The sequence below is a fragment of the Argiope bruennichi genome, chromosome 7 (genome assembly GCF_947563725.1).
Source record: "Argiope bruennichi chromosome 7, qqArgBrue1.1, whole genome shotgun sequence".
Taxonomy (NCBI): domain Eukaryota; kingdom Metazoa; phylum Arthropoda; class Arachnida; order Araneae; family Araneidae; genus Argiope; species Argiope bruennichi.
The window spans coordinates 27,453,363-27,475,311 of record NC_079157.1 but is presented as its reverse complement, the minus strand read 5'-3'; the positions used below and the strand labels follow the sequence as shown (position 1 = coordinate 27,475,311).

Sequence of the window (21,949 nt, the reverse complement as noted above, 5' to 3'; positions counted from 1 at the left end):
GTTTAGTTTGTTTACTTACACTGTCATCCTTTGTTGTTATGATGGAGAAGTGATGTTTTAATGGCGAATTCAAGTGATGAAGGCTTAGATGAGTCCATTCCAGAAATGGTATATCAGTGTATATCTTTCACTGATATTCATATTTATAAACGTGAAGATTCTTATTTAAAATGTGACTTATGCAGCAAATTAAAGAAACATTTTTATTGTGCGGATTGCATAAGGAATGGCAATTTCACACATTCGAAAACGACTAGTTTAGAAAGGTATGAAAAATGAGTTGTTTTAATCTATATTAATAAATCACTTTGATGCTTTGATTTATTTTGTCAACTAATTATCAAATCTTTAAGTTTATAAGGTATGGAATGTTTTCTAATGAAAGCATAGGTCTAATAATCAGTTCTACTTATTAAATAAATTTTACAATAAAATTCACATTATTTATGTCCTATGGAAAGACGAATTTCTTTGTCCTTTGAGATAAACTGGTTTTGTTATTAGGTTATTAACCGAATATCCCAATCAATTATTTTTAAATTGAGTGACTCATTTCATGATGAACCACTAGCAAAAATTTCATAATGTTGCAATACGTAGTTTGTATACAATATACATGTTCAAGTAATAAATATGATTATTACATAGTTTCTCAATAAATAATTATAAAAAAAATCTACTGAAAATATCTTTTTTTTGTGAACTATAATATTTTTAAAATTTATTACTCATTTAAATGTATTGTTTCTTCTGTAGACCTTAATTTTTATGTGTCACCTTTAAAATTTCTTCATTCTCATAAAACTCTCATACCCAAAATAAAACGGCAAATTAGTATTATTTGAAGTCATTATTATCACATTATCTAATTAGAATTAACTCTATCCAGTTTAATTTAGTTTTTATAACATAAAACAAGGCTGGGACAAAGGCAATATAAATGAATCACTCAATAGGATAAACAGATACAGAGCCATAGTTTGTATCTTTTCAAATGAAAATTATTTATAAAAAATAGTGCACATTTCTTTATATAAGAATATAACTTTCCCTCTGTTTCAATTAAAAAATGTGTCTTGCCTTCATCTATAATTTGCTTTTGATACTAAAATTCATTATCAAAGTATAGTTTATAGTTCTGAATATTGCTAGTAGATCATTTATGATGTGTCATCAAAATTTAGAAATGTAACCTGAAATTAAAAAATAAATAAATATAACTAAGAGTATATCAAACATTAATTAGCTCATTAAATGAATAAGCCCACAATACAAATCATTTTGGATGTTTGTTGCGAGATTAGTAGTTTTGTAATTGAAGTTTTCTACTTTTTGGTTTTTATTTTCATGAGATGGCTTTACTTGTATATTAACTGTATATAACTGTATCTCAATTGCCAAAAGTTGAATGAAGATTTTGTACTTAATGATAACCTATGTACGCTAATATCATGTGATTAATACCTAAGAATCTTTAATTTATCTGAATTTTTTAAGAAAAAATAAATAATACTGTCTTACTCATTAAGTATTGAGTATTATTCAGTGGCTATTAAATGTGAGAAAGATGTCCTCAGCATCAGCTATAGAACACTTCATGAATAAAATATTAAATTTGTTTATTTCATTCAGGGTTAAAAAGATAAAATTTCCCAAAATGCTATGTTTATTTTCTTTTATGTTATTACATTTTGGATATACATTTCCTCATGGGATATTTTATAGCAAATTTGATAAAATTGTGCAGCTTTATGTTAGATTTAATTAATCTTTATTTATAATAAATATACAAAAATTATGGATGTTGAAATGGGGTTTTCTATTCAGTTGAATATTTCAGTTAGATTGTTATCTTTATTAATGAAATTCCTTTGGTATGTAGAGTATTGTTTATTTTTTAGGTCTGTATTCAGTAATTTTTTCTGTTATTAATGATATTATATACATGTTAATATCAGTTTCTTCCTCAGTCTATTTCCTTGCTATTAATTTTAACGACTACTTTTATAAGTATATATAATTAATGTATCTATTAAACTTTTGGCTTATTTTTTAATTCGTAATAAAATAAAGTTTCTTTTCCGTTATAAACATACAATGTATTTTTAAGATCAAATTGTGAATTTACTGTGGTAAAAAAGAAAGGTGGCATATGCTTTCGTTACCATATCAAAGTTCTTCCCTTAAGCTTTTGTGGTAGTAGAATAATTGCCATCATGATAATACTAAAGCAAGATAGCTCAATCCCACAACGTTATTTTATCTACAAGAAAAGGCAGAATCAGCTAGTGACTGGAAACTTTTTATCCTTATATTTAGTATTCTACTTTGATTGAAAAAGTAATATAGTTGAAACAGAAGGAAATTGATGCATATTTCCCTGAACAAGAAAGATATGAAATAGTGTGCATATTTCCCTGAACAAGAAAGATATGAAAAATAGTGTATTTATAATGGAAATGTGTCTAAATAATTCATAAGTTATATATGAAATAAATGGATCTTTAAAATACTGTTTGATGGTTTTTTTTTTTTTAACTGATGTTTATAATGTGATTAGATTGATAGCTATAACATACTAAAGCTTTCTTGCAACATTGTTTTGCTGCCAATAATAGTAAAACTAATCTTTATTTAATCAAATTCAATATAGAAAGATATATAACATATTATGGATATTATATGATGTGTAGAAAAGGAATGATCTAAGTAAGACAAAAGGGTATGAATGAGAATGAGTGTACTCTTTTCCTCCCCCTGGTCTCTCTTCTACACAGATAAAGCAAAAAGTTCCCTGATAAATAATTCTGAAAGAGTTATCTATATTTATAAAAATAAATGTTTGTATATCTGTGTAAATTAACCATATGAATTGGTTCTACTTACTTCTATGACATCAGCATTAACTGATGATTGAATGTACTTCAAAGCCAAAGTTTTTAAGTTTAATTTAGAATTATTTTTATTTAATTCTATTTGGTATATATGATATTACTCAGGGTTAAAATACTTTCATATGTACTATTTTAAAACTAAAAACTAATTTTATGTAAATTATTATAATATACTCAATCTTTTACTATGCCATATTAATTGATTGACTGCCTTTGGATTGTTGTAATCCTTTAAAGATAAAGATGTATATTGGGTTTTTTTTATCTTTTCTTTTAGGCACTATTAAATAACTACTTTAAGCCAATAAAAAAGATAGTGATAGAGTAATAGATCAGAAAGAAGCCTTACTTGTATTAGACTGTTAGTATTTCAAAATTTTAATATAATTAATAAGAAATGAAGAAAAAAAAAATGCAGGAAAATTTTTTTATGTCATTGAAGAGGTAAAATTTTGAATTTTAAAATGATATTAAAATATTTCTTGTAAGGAAATGTGTAAGAGTTACTTTTCTTTATTGCAGAAGAATAGAAAATTTTGGTTGATTTCTAATTAATTAAATATTTAATTTTTTTCACTTTGAAAAGGTGACAGTATTCTTTCTTGTGCCTTAAAGAATATACAGAAATTGGCCTAGTCATTCAGGAGGAAATGCAGAAGAAGCATGTATATATAGCCTCACTATCTTTTATTTACATTAAGTTTTTAGATGATTTTTCACTTAAAGTATTGTTTCTGATGATTATAGAAATAAATACAGAGGAATTAGAGAAGATAAATCATTTTGTCTATTTTACCATTGGATAAAATCAATCGCTCATTCCTTGTATCATTTGATAAAATAAGCAAGTGTTGTTCGGATGTAATTTCTTCTTTAAATATAATAAAATGAAGCTGAATTTTAAGGAACTTTAAACTAGAAATGGAAGTAACTTAAAGAATCAAAATTATCATGTCTGCAATTAACATTCTATTTTTCTTATCTTTTTCAAATTTGTTGAGATAATTTCTGGAATATTTCTCTCTAATTTAAAACAAAAATGGTCTAATGACTTTTTAAATTGATTTTTAATTCATTCTTTTTTTGGATGAGTTCAAAGAATTTTTCGTAGATTGTTAATGGAAAATGAAAATAAACATTTCTGCTCTGAAGGACTATTATTGCCTTAAAATATCACATATTTTACATATCTGACAGACTGCAACAAAAGATTGATAACTATTTTAAAACATGATTTTTAAAAAATATTCAATTAAATTAATTATTACTCTGTTTTAGTAAGTAAATCTTCTGCTTTCCAAATAATGACTAGTTAATGCTAAATGTGTATAATTAATTACTTTTTTCCCTGCTATTGCTTGTATATTATTAAATTCTGTTTTTCATTCATATGTATCATGTCTGAATGTTAGACTTTCTAGGAAATATGAAATTTTTAATCCTTAACCATGTTACTAAACTGAAGGATGGATCATTCGGCACACTAATCTACTCTAAAAAGAATATTAGAAAGTTATTGATATAAGTGCTTTCTTATTTTTTTAATCCTTAATTAAATAATAGTTTTAAGATTATTTTCTCACATCTTCATACTTTCTTTTTATAAGCATTCTCTTTAGATGATGAATGCAAGTATATATTTGGTTTCTTTACTCTGTGAACATAAAAATATGTCATAGTTTTTTTTTTTATAGTGTTGCTGAATTCTCATTGTATTTTTCATTGTGTTATCAATATCCTAAAAATATTGCACAAAATCTTGGGCTGCTTGGTTGTGATATATCTTACTGCTATAAAATCTTAATTTTGCTTTAAGAATGAAATTTAAATTTCTTTGGTTGATTGCCCTTATTTTGCTGTTTTTTCTATTTATCACATTTTTTTTTATCATTTTGTATTAATTTTTGCTTTATTTTAATCATGCAGAATTGCATTGAATATTGATTTCTTTTTTGCAGGTTTGCTGACAAGAAACCAAAGAAGTATAAAGTAGATGAAGAAAAGAATAGAATACTTAAAAGGTATATACAGAATTCTGTATCCTTACAAAATACATGAATTGAAGGATTGCTTTTAAATTTACAGAACTATCTTTAAATTTATAAGGCAATTATAATTATTTCAATCATCTAAATTAAAGGTTACATTTGAAAAAAAAAAAAAAAAACACCCTCATTTAAAAAATTTCTATCACCTTAACTCAGTTTTCTAAAAAAAGGCTGCAGAGAGATGGGGGAGGGGAATCACAGTGTCTTTACTAAAAGTACATTAGAGAGCTTTAAATAATCTATCCTGTGATACAAAAAGGAATATAATGACTTTTGGTTTATTTTATTATAAAAGGTTAAGGATTTAGGGTGAACAATCTAAATTATTTTTTTATATGAAAGGTGGCTAGATAATTTAAAATCTTATATAAATGTAAATATCACAAATGCAAAATAAGGAAAGTCCTTTTGACTTCTCTTTGTCATCATTATACCTCATAGATAAACTTTTTTAAGAGACTTTGAAACCCAAATTTTAGGGACTGAATTTCTAGCAATCCTCATTAACCTTGGCAAACTGAATTTTTTTCGGGTAAGAACAGCTCATGTTCTTTCCAAAAGAGGTTTTACAAGCTAGAAATGAAGTTTTGTTATAAAAAAATATTAATTATTAAATTAATAAATGTTGGCACAAATAATAAGGAGTTGCTACGAAATTAGTACATATGTTGCCCGAATTGAGCATTCATACTGAGAAAAAATTTTTGATTAAGTTTCTGGTTCTGAGGTATTATATGGAAATTTAACTTTAAATTAACTACAACAAATTAGAACAACAAGTATATTGTGCAAAAAGCCATTTCTTTTTATTTATCATTCTCGTGTTGAAAAATGCTTGCCTTTTTTTTTTGTCATTCACAATGAATCTTTTGTTTGTGTATTGTATATTTATTTTGTTCTGTTGTACCAGCGGCTTGATGAAGATTTCAAGCCTGTATCACATTTTTTGCAAATTCTAGAAATATATATATACATTTAATGTCTTGTTGCAACCTGTAATTTGGAATCCCTGTTGTATGGAAGGCAGATACAGAAGGAATCTAGTATTATTATTCTTAATGAATTTTAGCTTCTTCCTAGATAGGCAATTCTACCAGTTTATATCTTGTCTGTGAGAATCTTCAGCCCAACCTTCATTGCCTGCCTTATATTTTCTTCTTCTTTTTTTTTTTTCTAACTACTTTTTCTGACATTTCCTATTGACTTCTCTTTGAGAAATTGTTCACTTAAAGCCAAAGAACACTTTTTTTCAGTGAAAAATAGGGGTTCTAATAATAATACAAGCACATGCAATTAAACATTCTTTGCTTTTTATTTAGTTATTATTTTTATTTAATCCATCTTTTCTATACATGTGCATCAACATTATATATATAAATTTATTACTCCCAACATGATGGAAGCAGGGGGAAGGTAAGAACAAAACAAGAACTAGACAAAAGAAAAACTTGTCATCTCTTGCTTTCTTAATCAAATATCATGATAAAGATTTGATATAATTACTTTCTTTATCATATGCAATTAAAAACTCTCTGTACCTTATCAATTTTATTTGTTTTAGTTTTTGATTGAATCTGGATAAATTAAATTGCATATAATAATAATAATGGTTTTATTTTTAGTATATTATAATAATAATGGTTATAGTTTCCTCCTAAATAAGCAAGCACTATGTTTCATCTATACTGCATTATAGTTTTCTCCTATCAGATTATCTATGTTTATTTATAAATTGTTAAATGAATTTTACAGCATATTTATTATTTATATTTTGGCACATTTTTGGCAACAGTATTATTGTTAATTTTATAACAAAAATCAAATTTTTTCTTTAAAGATATCAGTTTCATAGAGTATGAATTAATATCATAAATGAATGTGAAAACCATAACATTTGTCTAATTTATTAATAGTTTGAGTAATTTTTTTTGTCTTTATTCCAATAAAGTTTTCAAAAAAAAAAATTCAAAATCATTGTCTAAATAATTATGAAACTTAATCCCAGCTTTCCCAAAAGTCTATTTTTTTTTTTTTTCTGTTAAAATGTAGAATCATTTACAAAAATAAAGAGTTTTCTGCACTTGATGTGGGTATGTATAAATTTATACTAGATATTATCTGAGTCACATACTGCATATCATTAAAGTGCAAAAGTTTATTTCTTGAATTTCTTTTTGACTCTAAATTTTTCTTATTTGTTAATCAAAGTGTAGGAGATGAAATTGTGAAAAAAATTAAACAAACTTTATAAAAATGTAAATTGCTTATGGATTTGTATAAGTCCTATTAACAAAATCATAAAAAAAGGAAATTATAAAGCCATTTTGCATATTTCTTAATTAGTAGTACTATTGCATTGTTTGTTTGAATATTAATTTAAATATAAAAAAATGTTACTGTTGCCAAACAAAAGTCTTATTTTCACTTTAGAAAAAACTTATTAGTAATATAAAAATATTAAGCTGTTTCCCACTCTTTTGAGAAGTATGTTTTGTTACTCGCAAATTATCTTGATAATCTGCTAAGTATTGGATTTCTACACTTTAGTGATATCACATAGATTAATTCTTGTGACAACATGTACCCAACTATAAGCAAGGAATTCATCTGAATTTATTTTTGTGTCATTGTTATCATGCTTTAGTTTCAATGAACTATAGAAAAATATCAGAAAAAGATTAATGTTCTTTCCATCAACTGGTAAAAGATTAAAATTTATGTTAAAAATCTTTATTTTATTTATTTGTATTTATGCAATTTTTACTCTTGTTGTTTTCATTCAAATTGCAATATTTACAGTAAAAAAAATGCAAAAAATAAAAAAATAGATACTTAGTTACAGCTACTTTACTAGTTATTTAAAGACAAAATTATTCTTATTTGTCATATATGCATAGTTTATATAAAATGAACTTATTCGTGGTTTCTTATGTGATTAAAATTTACTTCCTTCAAAACAAAAATCAATTTGTTTTCTTAACTAATAGTTAAAAAACTTAGCAAATGTAAAATTTAAATTATGATAAAATTACTAAGAATTGTAGGATAAGTTATAACACGTCAATGTTTGCAATGAATGAGCCACTGCTGCTATGCAATATATTTTTCACTGTGTATTTGTAAGCAAATCTTAAATTTAGAAGCTATTTCATTCTTTTAAAGTTTGTCTATAGCTCATATAGAAAAGCATCCTTGTTCAGTTAATGTAAGTTATAGAAATATAAATAATATTATGCTTTCCTATTTATGTAAAAAAAAAATATGGAAAGAAAGAAATTAAAAAGGATTGTCTCTTTCAAAGAAAACAAAATTATTGAATATATTACAATATAACAATATTATAGTACAGAAACATTTTTAAAGGCACTTGCTACTGGGTAAAATTTATGCAAAAGATATTTTAATTTGTTTTCTCAAGCATTCTTTAAATCTATTAAATAATGATTCTTATCCTTTTCATCAAGTTTTATCAGTGATTTGTAATCATTTTTTTTTCAGATGCAGCGAAATATTAGCACAGAAAAAAGAAGTAGAGAATATGGTAAAAATTCATTTGTGTTTGTGTATTTATTATATCTGCAAACTTTTGTATTTGAATATATATTTTTGTATCAAATGGCATACATGAAAATTGTGATACTATGCAAAGTGTGTGTTTATGAAAAGAAATATTTATGTTAGCATGTGTTGATGTTTCTTCTGAACTACTGAATATACATAAGAAGTAAAAAAATATTTACCTTAAATAAATTTTTTTTGGAAGTTTTAATTAGAATTTTAACTCACAACTTCTGAAAATATCATGAAACAAAACAGATAGTAACATCATCATAAAACTTTAAAAATTGTCTTTTCATTGTTACCAATTTATATGCCATAAAATGCCTTCCTCATAAAATAATTAAAATATTGCATTTGCATGAATTTGTATAATAGATTTCATTGTTACAATTAAATTTAAATTGTTTTCATTACTTCATTATATATGCAATTGCCTGATTTTCTTCCTTTGCTAAAAGCTAAGAAAAAAAGATTTTACTAATAATGTGCTCAATTTACATGATAAATCGCAGATAGAATTTACTTTACTGCAAAAAACATTAATAGATATGCTTATTTCCACATCATAAATAGAAGTGCTCTTTCTGCTAAAATTCCTATGTAATTAGTTTCATGATAAAGAAGAGAATTCTACAGATATCTCTTAATGGATGCCCAGTCAAAAACTTCCGGCCTAGCCTACAAAAATGAAAATTCCGAAAACTTTTGTAACTGGCAGTATCTCAATTTTAAGCACAGAAATGATATTCTCCTTAAAGCTTTTTTTGCTCTGTCATGGTAACTATGCAAATCCGAGAAACATATGGAGTCAGTTGAATTAAGCTCAAGTGAATAGTTGAACAAAGTTTGTGCGAGTGCTTTGTGTAATTGTAATTGTTTTATTGAGATTTGCTACTTTTGCGTTGTCAATTTCTGCAATTGCTATTTGTTACTTATATATCCCATTTTTGTGTCAAATGAAATATTATTATCCTTTATTAAGTCTATTGAATTTTTAAGCATACTCTCAGAGGATATTTTGTGTTATATATATATTGCTAATTTTTATATATATTATTTTAATGTTAGTTATTGTTATTTTTAAGCAGCAGGAAATATTTTCTAATTGTTGATGTTAATTCTGATGAACTTATTATTTTCCCAGAAATTTAACATTGAAAGGTACAAAGAGAAAATAGAACTTCTTGATAAAAGTATAAAGGATTGTAAACTAGATATATCCAAAGGTAAAAACCAATTTTTTTATTTGCATTAATCATCTGTTAAATTTCTTTGAAAGTGGTTGTATTTAATTAACCAGTGTTTTTTTTATGATGTATTTTTTAATGTATCTGTCTGCAAAATCTCATATGAATTTTATGATTCTTAGAAAAATCAACTTGGATTTTTTAAGAAAAGAAAAAAAAGAGTTAAGAAAGAAGTTGAAATGAATGCTATTTTAAATCCAGTGGGAGTGATTTACCCAAAAATTTCTTGCATACTTTCCAATAAAGGTTTTATTCCTTGCCCCATGCATAAAATTGTGAACCTTGGATCTTTGTCAGGAATCTAACATTTTAACTTTATCTGTCATGTGGACATTTGACAGATGTCAATGACATTTTAACTTAATATGTATCAATTTGTATCTATCATGCTTTTTTACAACTATTTTGAACTCACATTTGACACAAACAACAGTTGTAGTCACAAAATCATATGCTGCATGTCATTAATTTAGAATATTGTATTTGCATGTATTAAAAGAATAAACCAGCAGATGGCCAACTCTTTGACAAATTTATTTCAGAGTTTAATAGTAATAATTTACATCTCAAATATCAAAAGAAGTGTGCCAAATTTTGTCTATTTAGCATTTTAAGTTTTGTAATTATGAAATTCACTTGCACGCCGGCAGACATTTTAATGGATTTTGTTCAAAAATTTATAAAAATCTAAAGATTTGGTGAAAAATTTATTTAGCAAATTTCATCCTTCTGGCTGAAAGTGTCTTTGAGTTATCATTTTTATATATAGACATAATTGCAAAAATATGATTCCAATTCAGAGGAGTCGAAAACAAAAAGATTCATCATAATCTTAAAATTGAGTATTTGGACAATTACAGTGTTTTTCCTTTGTATAAGGGTGAGTTAAAATTGATTTAAATTTTATATTTGTTCCAATCCAGTTTTAAGATTAAAGACCTGATTGTATTTTTCCCTTTCATTTTAAAGTCAAATAGAATAAATTTACTTAACCTTAACCCCGCTTGGGAAAATATTTGTGTGCATATTATCTATAGATAATTGAAGATTGCCTTATGTTATGCTATAGTGTCTAACCTTTTTACTCCTTTAAAATTCATAACAGATTCTGAGTTGACATTCTATTTCTCAAGTGAAAAAAACTTAGTTATATTTTGCTAACACTGGATGAGCAGCTTTTTACACTTTGATTGACAATATTTGATAAACAATATTTAAGGCATAAATTATCTTGATTAAGGCTCATGCAGATTTTAAATTGTAAGTGACAATGAAACAAGTTGCAGCATTTCTTTGAATTTTCCTTATGAAATATCTGATTACTTAAACAAATTGAAATAAAATTCCATTATCTCCTATATTTTTATGCTCCCAAATATATATTTGTCTTAAACTATTTAATTTTACTCATATATTAAACCTAATTTCTACATGTGGAACCATATATAGAAATTACTTTTTTTGAACCATTCAATTGTGTACAAACTATACTTTTATGCCTATGTTATTGCTACAATTTTAGTGCTTAGGTCAATAGGACTAGCATTTTCCTTCTTTTTTGTTTTGATGAAAATGATAAATTTTCTCTGCTACAGTCTTTGAAAATGCAAACATCCATGTCTACTTTCATTCTGCGACTCATTATTTATAGCTGAAAACTTGGCATATTTTGAGCATGTGTCCTCGCACCTAACTCTTACCACTTAGTGGATGATTTTTTGTAATTGCCATGCAAAATTGGGCCTGCATATAATAGCTATAGCTTTTGAGCTAATTTTATAATTTGCAGAAAACCACTTTTGTTATCTCCCTCATTTTAATAACAATATGCACAAAACACAGTTAATTATTTCCTCTTCAAGTTGTGTAAGAGAAATAAAAGCTCTAAGAAAAATAAGATATGAATAGAATAATCCCAAGTATCTCTTGACATATAAAAAATATATAAATCTTTCATTTTTGTGCAATATCACTTGAATAACTGCTTATAAATCATTCTGTACTAGAAACTTATAACTGTATTGGAATTACTAAAACTTGTAATGCATATTCTAAACTGTTTATTTCTTGAATGCCAACTCAAATGTCAATGAAATTTATTTAATAAAAATTTTTAAATGTGCTTTCTTCTTGTTTGTAATTAGTTAATGTATTATTTAAGCATTCTCAGATTTGGAGTCACAACGAAAAAATTCCTCTACCCTAGGAAATTGATCCCAAATGTATAAATTACTTTAGAACAAAGCTGTATTACTAAGATAAACTGTGTATACTAAAAAATTTTGTTATAGAAATTTTTTGCAAATCATTTTAGCTAGAATTTTTTTAAAAAAAATGTTTTATTTAATTTAGTGTGCCATTTTTATTTTTTAATTATTTTATTTATTTGTAGACAAAAAACTAATAAGTGATTTAAAGGAGAAGAAATGCAGATTAACCAAAAGGCAGAAGCTATTTGCCGAGAAACTAACTGGAATGGAAAATTATTCTAAATTGATGGAAGATGATGTAAAGGGTAAAAAATCTGAATTACAAGTTGAACAAAGTGCCTTGGATTCTCTCATCCAGAAAAGAAGTCAAGAACTTGTGAAATATATTTTTCCTATTGTTCCATCTTCTAAGTAAGTCTGCAATTTACTTTTAATGCATTTTGTTATGGTAACTAATACCTTGTTATTTTATTCGGAGGAATCGAATACCATAACTTTTTATAGTTATTGTCTTATTATCAGTTGTTTGTTAATGTGGAAAATAACTGTATTTAGAATTGGATGCAAAGACATTTTTTGTAAATAATTTTATTGAATTAATTTTAGTTCAAATTCTTACGAGATCATACTGTTTGTTTTCTTTTTTCCACATTTTTGTGAAGTGCTAATTTTTTTAATCCTCACATTTAAACTTCTTTCAATAAACTTCAGTTGCTTTTGCATCAGTGATTTTTAATTTTTCTCATGCTCAACTTCTTCCTTATCCCCCCTCTTTAAAATATTTATGTGAAGTAGCATTGATATGCAATGTTATATTTTACTTTCTTGTATTTGAAATATAGAGAAATTACTGTAATTGTCAAAAGAAATTTGATCTCGGGTCTATAATGAATCTCCATGCATCAGACCTCCAAAGACATTTTTGGAATTGTTTATCCATCTGTAATTGTGATAATTCAAAAATGCAAAAGAAATTTGGTATATGGACTTAAGATCAAATGTGTAGATTTTTGCCAGATTTTGAACCAAATCCTTTCAGAGAAAATCTGTCTGTCTGTCTGTCAAGCTATTCAATAAAACTTAGTAACTACAGGATGTGAATAAGATATAATCACCTAAAATGCATATTTCTATCGAATTTTAAACCAGATCTGTCAGAGAGTTAACCACTTGTTGATCTATCCTTTTGCTTGCATTGTGACAACAACTGTGGTTTGATAGTCAATTGAAAAAATGGGGTTCAAAATACATATTTGCATGTTAGATTCAATAAAAATGGTTGATCCACACCAAAGATCTAAAGCTATTATTTACCAATGTGAAGCAAGGCAATCACAGTCTTATCTGATTTTACACAGAAAGGGGGGTAGGGAAGATAAGGCTTTTATTGAAGAATATGTCAGAAAGTTTCAGAACTTTAATTGGTAATTAGTAAATAATTGAATCTCATCTCTGAATATAAAATTATTGATCATGTCATGTTCAGTTACATCATTAAATTTACAATTACTAAATATAGCTGTACTCATTAATATGCAATATTCTGATCAAATTCGATACATCATTTTTAATGGTTTTTGTAAGATTTGTTTAATGAGCTTACAGCTTCCTCTTCTTCTATTGAATAACTTTATTGTTTAGCTTTATTGAATAACTTTACTGTTTAGCTTTATTGAATAACTTTACTGTTTAGCTTTATTGAATAACTTTACTGTTTAGCTTTATTGAATAACTTTATTGTTTATCACTATTTGTTGGAAACTAATTTCATTTTCATCTAAAACACAATTGTTGTAGTTTGTTCAATTACTAATTTTAACCCTCACACATTAAACAATGTGAAAAATTTAGCCCTACAAAGTGGCTGAATTAGTATATTTATAAGTGTGTATAATTTTATTGATTATTAATACTTTATTTTTTTATTTAGTAATAAGGATTCAGTTTCCAGTGAGAGGCAAAAAAAGGCTGAATTGCAAGAAGCACAAACTTTTACTTATGTTCAGGGAAATTGGACTTATGACAATCCAAGTGATAATACATATTCCATTGTTCAGCCCTTCCTTATCACCGGTGATTACTCAGCAGATACTAATTGGAGTGAGTATTTCATTTGAAACAATCTTTTGTTATTTGAATGGATAATTATTATAACTATCCCAATTCAGTTACCTAAAATATCATTTAAATCATATCAAGGCAAGAGGTTTTATAAAATCCACTTGGTACTTAAATTTATCCTTTGAACTCTACATATACTGAATCAAGATTGACTCTGATTTTCATAGATTGTAGTTATGTTAAGCTAACAATTTTTTATTACTTCTGTTTAAGATTATGCCAAAAGCTGGAATGAAATATATTTCTGTTATCTTTATTTATTTTTTTAATAGTAAGGATGAGAGAAAATGTGGCAGTGTTTGTTTTCAGCAGGTCAGATCATTTGACCTAGAGCTGTTGAATCTTGGTACATATGTACTTTGGTTTGTGATACTATGCATCCTGAGCAATTTTTTTGAAATTTCATTAAAATATCAATAAAAATATTACAGCACAAAAAATATTTCTATATCATGTTCAAATTCAAAAATTGTCTTTTCAATTATGACTGTTTTGTTGCTGCGTAATTTCTTTTTCTATTTTGAATGAATTTTTAAAAGATATGTAAATGTTTAAATGTATTTTACAAAAATATATTTCATTGTTAAAGTGAAATTCAGATCCTTTTCATTGTTGCTACTAATATTTCCTTCTGATATCTGAAGATATGGTTTAATTTCCATGTCAAGTAGTTCCATTATAAGACGTTTTTTTAATAAAATTTTACTGTGCAAATGTGCAATTAAGGGATTTTTTTTTAATTTTTAGACACAAAAATTAAGATTTTCAAATATATATATGTATATATATATATAAATTTTGTTGTCTTTAAAATCAAGGTTTAACTTCAGAATCAAGCAATAGTGAAATATTTTTAAGATATACAACTTTTTAATATTTATGCATAAAGATATAGATAAGAAATTAAGGGAATGCAAACCAAAAAGAACAGAATGGTGTAAGGCTTCTAAAATAATAAGTTATATGTGCATCAAAATTTATAGTTTAAAAATATTTTGTTAAGAAAATTGCAAAATGAAATGTAAATGTAATGAAAATTGTAACCATTAATTCCTGTAAACCATCTGGTTGCCAAAAACAGCTAATACAAAAGTAAATAAATAAAAATACACCATTGATTTCAAGACTGTTATATGATTGCAGTAGTGGTTTTCTTATAGTACAAAAATCAAATTATTTAGAGCAAATCTATGAAAGGATAAAGATATCATTATTTCTGCATTTATTAAAGCTTTAGGCTTGGAACTTAGGTCTCATATATATTTACCTACATCTGAAGAAATTTAAATAGATGAATACATTTTTATGATAAATAATGTAATTTGTATTATTATACATATTAATAATAATGTATTATATCAAGCATTTTATAAGAATACACTTGTTTTTAGCTATACAGCTACACATTTATAAAAAAAAAAACTTATTTTTTCTGCTTTGCTGCATCTAATTTAAAAATTAAAAATTATTTCTGAGTAACTGTTTGCAAAATACATTTCCTGCATATTGAATGAATTATTAACATATTAACTGTTTAACTATTGATAAAATCTTTAATGATTCACTCGTCAATGCCATCTGTGGAATTACAGGTTTTTAACTCTTAGTCATTTAGTAACATCGCTCTACTCTGTTTTAAAATATGGTTACATTTCTGATAAAATTGTGTTGAAAATAAACATATTACACTTTATATAATTATATCATTAGCAAATTATAGAGAAAGATATTCTGTAATGAAGTATATTCAGTTTCATAGTGATTTAATTGGAAGCTCTACAAAGCATATTTGTGCACCATATTGTTAAATAATAATCATGATTACATGATGAAGCATGCTACTATATTATAGTACTTATACATGCTACTATATATTTTTACTGCTATGTAAATATTGTCGTATGTTATTTTCTAATTTAACAGATTTAATATAATCATATTTTATTGTTTATTTTTTATAGGTGAGAAAATGGAATTAACTGCCTATGCCAGCAATATGCCAAGTGAAGATCGTTATTACCCAGCCTATGTGATCAGTGCTGCTCTTGCTTATGAAGCACAACTGGTCAGCACTATGACATATATAATGGACTGTCATGTGCCAAGACGAACTTGTTTCAAGTGAATATTTTTAATTTTCATTTATTAATTTTTTACATTTATGTTGGTTAGCATGCCCAACTATTGCGTTTAATGGCAATGAACAATTTTAATGCTATTAATATTTAAAGGTTTAATATAGAAATAAAGAATAATTTCTTCATAGAATAATTTAAATAATTACTAGAAAAAAATCACATTCTTTAACATTGGTAAAAGCAAATAAAAATTTTAATTAAATTTCTGATAGTTTTTATTCATAGAACAAACACTTTTGGATTTTATGCACTTTAACTTCTTTTTTTTTGATTAGAAGCAAGCTTGATCTGCATTGACTCGACAATCAATGTATTTATTACCTGAATAGAAAACTGTGCAAGAATCTATATTTTAATATAATTATTTAATTTATTAGGAGTCAACTTAATGAAATATTATTTTTTCATAAGTGTATCGGAAAAAATAACATATTGTTCAATTCAAAATTGTATTAGAAAATTTTGCAATTTCATTATATTTTAATAAATTTTAAAATTAAGGAATCATGTTTGTAGCACCATGTTTAACCGTATTTGTAATTTTTTTACAGTTATTTTATTCTTATATCCTTGTGATTTTTTTAAAGTTTTGAATAAAACAAACAAGTGTTGATATACTCTTATTAAAAATTACTATAAGAAGTTATCACTAGTTTTAAATTACTGTTTCATGTTAAAATATTGGCAGCTTTTTAAGGATTTATTCAGTTTCATGATAATATGCATACTTAAATGGATTTTCTGAAATAATATTTGTTGTTGTTTAAATATAAACTGCAAAATTAACATTTTTATGTTTTTGCTTTACGAATCTCATCACAATGATTTTTTAATGAGATATTACAATACAATGTATTGTCCTTGTAGAAAAACTACTATGTACTTAGTCGGATTGTACTATAATGGTGTTTTATTGAATATAAATATTATCCATACTTACTTCTAAAATAAGAGATAATAAGCAACACCAGATGTATTTTAGTGCCTTTTTTTTCCTGTATATTATTTGTCATAAGTCAAACTAATAATTGATCTCAATAATAATAAAGGCAATGTGCATCTTTATCTGTTGGTGCTTTTTCTAAAGAAATCATCTAGATTTAAATATGTTTGCATCGAAATTTTCAAGAGGGTGAAAATATGCATGTGTGCTAAATTTTCAGAAAAAAATAATAAAAATTGTGAATTTTTTTTTGTGTAAATTACATAGCACCTAAAACATGCAGTTTTGTTTGACCACTTATATTTATATCACTAAAAGTATTTTTAGACTTCAAAAATATGTTAAGAGATCTATGAGTATCAATTTATGAATGAAACATTCGATTAACATAATTCATTTATATTACCAAAAAAATAAACTGGTTGTCATAGGTGGTTAGTTTTAGCAACACATACAATTTTAATAATTGTTGCCTATTTTCTGCATTATTATTACATTCAGTTAAAATAATTTCTTATTTATTATAGTGACTTCTGCAAATATGAAAACTTAGAGAAATTCTCTCATGCTGTTGCCAAACTTAATGCCAATATTATTAATCTGTGCATAGCCAGACAAGTCGACTTAACTAAATTGTGTCCAAATGGAACAATGTCTAACCTGTTGGCACTTATTTATCCTGAAAAGAATAAGGATGCGAAGTAAGTTTGGAAATATCAAAATGAGTTTAATGGAGTAAAAATTGCATGTTTTTTTTTTATTAGGCCATTAATATTACTGATTACTTAAGCAATGAGAGCACTTTAAAAATTTACTTCTGATTACTTTTTATTGCTAAATTATAATCATGATTGTATGGAATGCATCTGCAAATACTAAAGAAATAATTTTTCTATTCTTCTTTCTATTAAGCTAATTTTTGTTGCAATATTATATGATATTGGAGAATAAATATTTGCTTTGAAGACCACTCATTATATCTGAATTGTATTTATTACTTCTAAGCACAGACATTAAATTGCATACTTAAAGAAAGACATGTTTAGAATAAAGTATATTTCAACAAAATCTTTAAAAAAAGTCCCCAATAAGTTTATAAAGAGCATTCAAAATCAAAACAAGGTAAAAAAAAAAATTGTTAGGGGGAAAAAAATGTTCTCATTTAATGTTTTTCACTATATAACACTTGATGATTTTTTTAAAGATATCGTTGCTTTCAAAATAACCAAAGCTTTTTTGAAAAATTTAGAATAAAACTTTGAATAGTAATTAATGTATCTCAAAGTTTAAATATGGTGTTTTTGATAATTGATAAAAAAAATTTTTGTGCATTGTTATTATCAAATCAATACATTACAAAGTTGCTTAATAATTACAAATTTTCATGTTATATTGTGTATAGACATCCATTCTCTTTAAGTTTAGGTGCTAGAATGTTTTTGTGAGGAATTTTGAATCCGAGTTAATCAAGTTTCACTGAAGAAAAAAAGTTTATAAATTAATTAGAAAGATGTGTCATTTTGCATTTAGAAATTCTTATCTATTTTTAACATTTAATAATGAAAAACATTAACATGCTTTCTTATTGTTAAAAATTAAAATTTTAAATGCAAATTATAATTTATTTTGTTTAAATGAAAAATATTGTTAGTATATATTGTTTAACAGTAGGGGCCTTAAAAAATTAAATTATTAGTTTAATTTTGAATGAGCCAAAAATATACACTGAAATTTAGATAAATGCTAATGTGTCTTGATCATAATAATATGTTTATAATTCAGTGAAAATATCCAATTTTCTTTTTGGTTTGCTCTTAGATCATTCACTTCAGAAGAGCGAGAAGAAATCATCAAATCTCTGGAAGATCCAATCTCCCAGAACCTTCTTCCCATCAATGATAGTGATGATGACAACATTGATGATATTGAAGCTGAATTCGTCCATGTTTCCGATGAGGAAGTTCCTGCATCTCTACCTGTCCCTGTTCCTGAACCTGTGCCTATGCATGTAAGTCATTAACATTTTGAAATGTAGTCTCAAAAATATATGAAAGATCAGGGATAATCTGCTTAACTGGTTAGACATAAAAAGTCATTCCATTAAGTTTTACCAATAATGACTTGAACATAGAAAGTTGTTTGTTCTATATTCCGGCATTGCCAATTTAGTGACAAAAATGTGGACTTATTTGTGTATTTAAAATGTTATTCTTTGAACATTATTATTGGAGATGGTATAGAAATTTAGATTGAATCAATTAAAAAATTATCATTTAAGATGTATATTCCCAATTAGAAAAATAATTGCTGAGCCATGCTCAAAAGTGTGCAAATTCTAAACTATTAAATGAGGCATTCTTTCATAATCTTTAAAGAATATACAAAATTTCAAAGCTGTAATTTAGAACAAACAAAAGACAAAAAAATTAAGACACTTTTATAGAGAGTGTGTGTGAAATTTTAATACTCTACTGTTTAAATCACTGCTTTTTTTTCCTTCTGTACAAACCATTAGTCTTTCTAATACATAAAATCAAAGAAAGAATTTGATGTAGATTACCAATCCTAAGATAATTATGGCTTTAGCAGAGTTTTATATAATTAATATCATATAACTATACAAATACTGTGGAAGTTATGTGTAATTTAAAGATAATTATTTTCATCAGATTTCTATTTTAAGCACAACTCTCTACTTAAAGAATTCTAGGAAATTGGTCTTGCAAATTGCATATGTATATTTAGATACAATATTAAACAGACTGAAAAATTGCTGCAAAAAATTAAGCACCTTTGCACCCACATATTTTCTTAGGATTGGATGTTCTCTGTTTTAAACTTTTCAATAAAAACTCATTATCATTAATTACGAAAATATTTACCTTTTGTATTGTAAAATTACAAATGTGTTTTTGGTTTGAGAAAAAAATATTATAATTTTTTAGTAAGGACTATATTAAAAGCTTACAGATTTTTATTTTTAAAGGATTTAAATCGGTTGAATGTAGAAATAATATTTTTCAAAAACAAAACTTTTCTTATTTTATTCTAAAGTAGTCAATTCTAAAGATGATTATAAAAATTTTCTAGAGATTAAATTGAGTTTTATCACTTAGAATGCCAACACTTGCGATCTTGAAGTCATAATTTACAGAAGAATTGAAAATTTGATTTATGAGGTCTTGATTAGAATCTCATTTATAATATATGCTACAAACATTTTATATTGAATTTATCGATTAATAAACTATCTTTAATAAAAATGAGTTTTAAAATTAATTACTCAAGATGGTGATGGATGTAATTTTGTATGTCCATGTAAATTGTACAAAGTTACCACATTAAATCAATTACCAATTTCGTATTAATTCAGAAAACTTTAAAATTTGTTGGCTGTATCCAGTATTGATAAATTATTACTATAATTTTGTCTATTTTAAAAATTAATGAATTCAAATTTATTTATCACTGCAAGATCTCGCTAGTTTTGCGAAAGAAATTTTCTTTAAGAAAAATTCTGTGATTGTCACTCCATTGGCAATTTTATTTTACTAAAGACATTAGATTTAGTGTCATGCATAAATTCTAATAAGTCCTGGATGCATGTTGAGCATAAAACCCTTGGTACCTCAGTCCGAGGATATTGCTTTTGCAACATTGAATTTTAAATCTTGCGATTTGCTGCAGAGCAATCTGGAGATTTATTTTCTTTTTTTGCTAGCAAGCAAGATGCTTCTAAAGAAAACATTACAATTACATTAATGCATTTCTCAAGCTGCTAATTCATTGCAAACAAGTTTTATATTCATTTCATAAATTCAACCAATGTCGACGTGTACATGCTAATTAATTTTCAGTACATTTCGAATTGTTCAAAATTGTATGCACTCACTATGGCATAGGCTTAGGTAAGAGCAGGTAAATATAAACTGGATTTATATCAAATGATAAAATGCATTTTACATAAAAAAACATTAAAAAAAATTCTTAGCTTGTTGGCTGTATCAAAAAAGAAAATGTTTTATGACCGTTTGCCCAATTTATTTATCATATTTAAGTCCAGAGAAAAGACATTAATTTTAAAGGGTGAGGGAAGCCTTTAAGTACTTTTAAAGTGCCTAAAAATGATTTCCAAATTTAAGAACTTTTAATGCACTATAACTTAAATGAGGAGGATATTAAAAAAAATATGTTACTTTCGATTAGTGTCATTTTCATATGTATTAATATGTTCTATATAAAATTTAATCTTTTCAGATCATTTTACTTTACAATTTCTTAATTTTTTTTTTTTTTTTTTCTTTTAGCAATCTTTTATATCTTCTTGGTGGAAAGCAGCTTTAGGACAGAGATGAAACCTTATCTGTGATCTATTGATTGAAGATCTGAGCGATATGGTTACAATTTTCAGTTAGAAGTGTAAATATTTTAAGTCATTTTTGTAAAGACGCTCATTTTTACTAAAATTTTAACCGAATTTTCATAATAAAAAGTTAAAATGTTACTGTGTCATTTTTTGATACAAGTTGAATCACTCAAAAAGAAATATTCATAAATAATGAAATCTTTATTTATAATAAAGATGAAAGTGGCCTACAGAATATCAACACACACAGAGTTTTACCTGAAGTTTCAAGATTTTCTACCTATATACTTTGGAACAAAGGAATGTGCATTTTAAAATGTTTTTTTCAAAAGTTGATTATTACTAGAATTTTGCTTAGTTTTCATCTCCAAAAATATTACAGTACAAAAACCTTTTTACATTTTAAAATACCAAAAAAAAA

General features: G+C 25.5%; 1 protein-coding gene across 1 annotated transcript; it reads left to right on the top strand.

Annotated features, from left to right (window-relative positions):
• Positions 1–5: 5 nt before the first annotated feature.
• Positions 6–21,666, top strand: LOC129975637 (beclin 1-associated autophagy-related key regulator-like). The gene is made up of 10 exons (XM_056088727.1): positions 6–266; positions 4,853–4,915; positions 8,441–8,483; positions 9,648–9,729; positions 12,143–12,371; positions 13,891–14,060; positions 16,043–16,202; positions 17,690–17,863; positions 18,981–19,170; positions 21,470–21,666. The coding sequence occupies exons 1-10, from the start codon at positions 61–63 to the stop codon at positions 21,515–21,517; spliced, it is 1,365 nt and encodes a 454-aa protein (XP_055944702.1). The 5' UTR covers positions 6–60; the 3' UTR covers positions 21,518–21,666.
• The last annotated feature ends 283 nt before the right edge of the window (positions 21,667–21,949 follow it).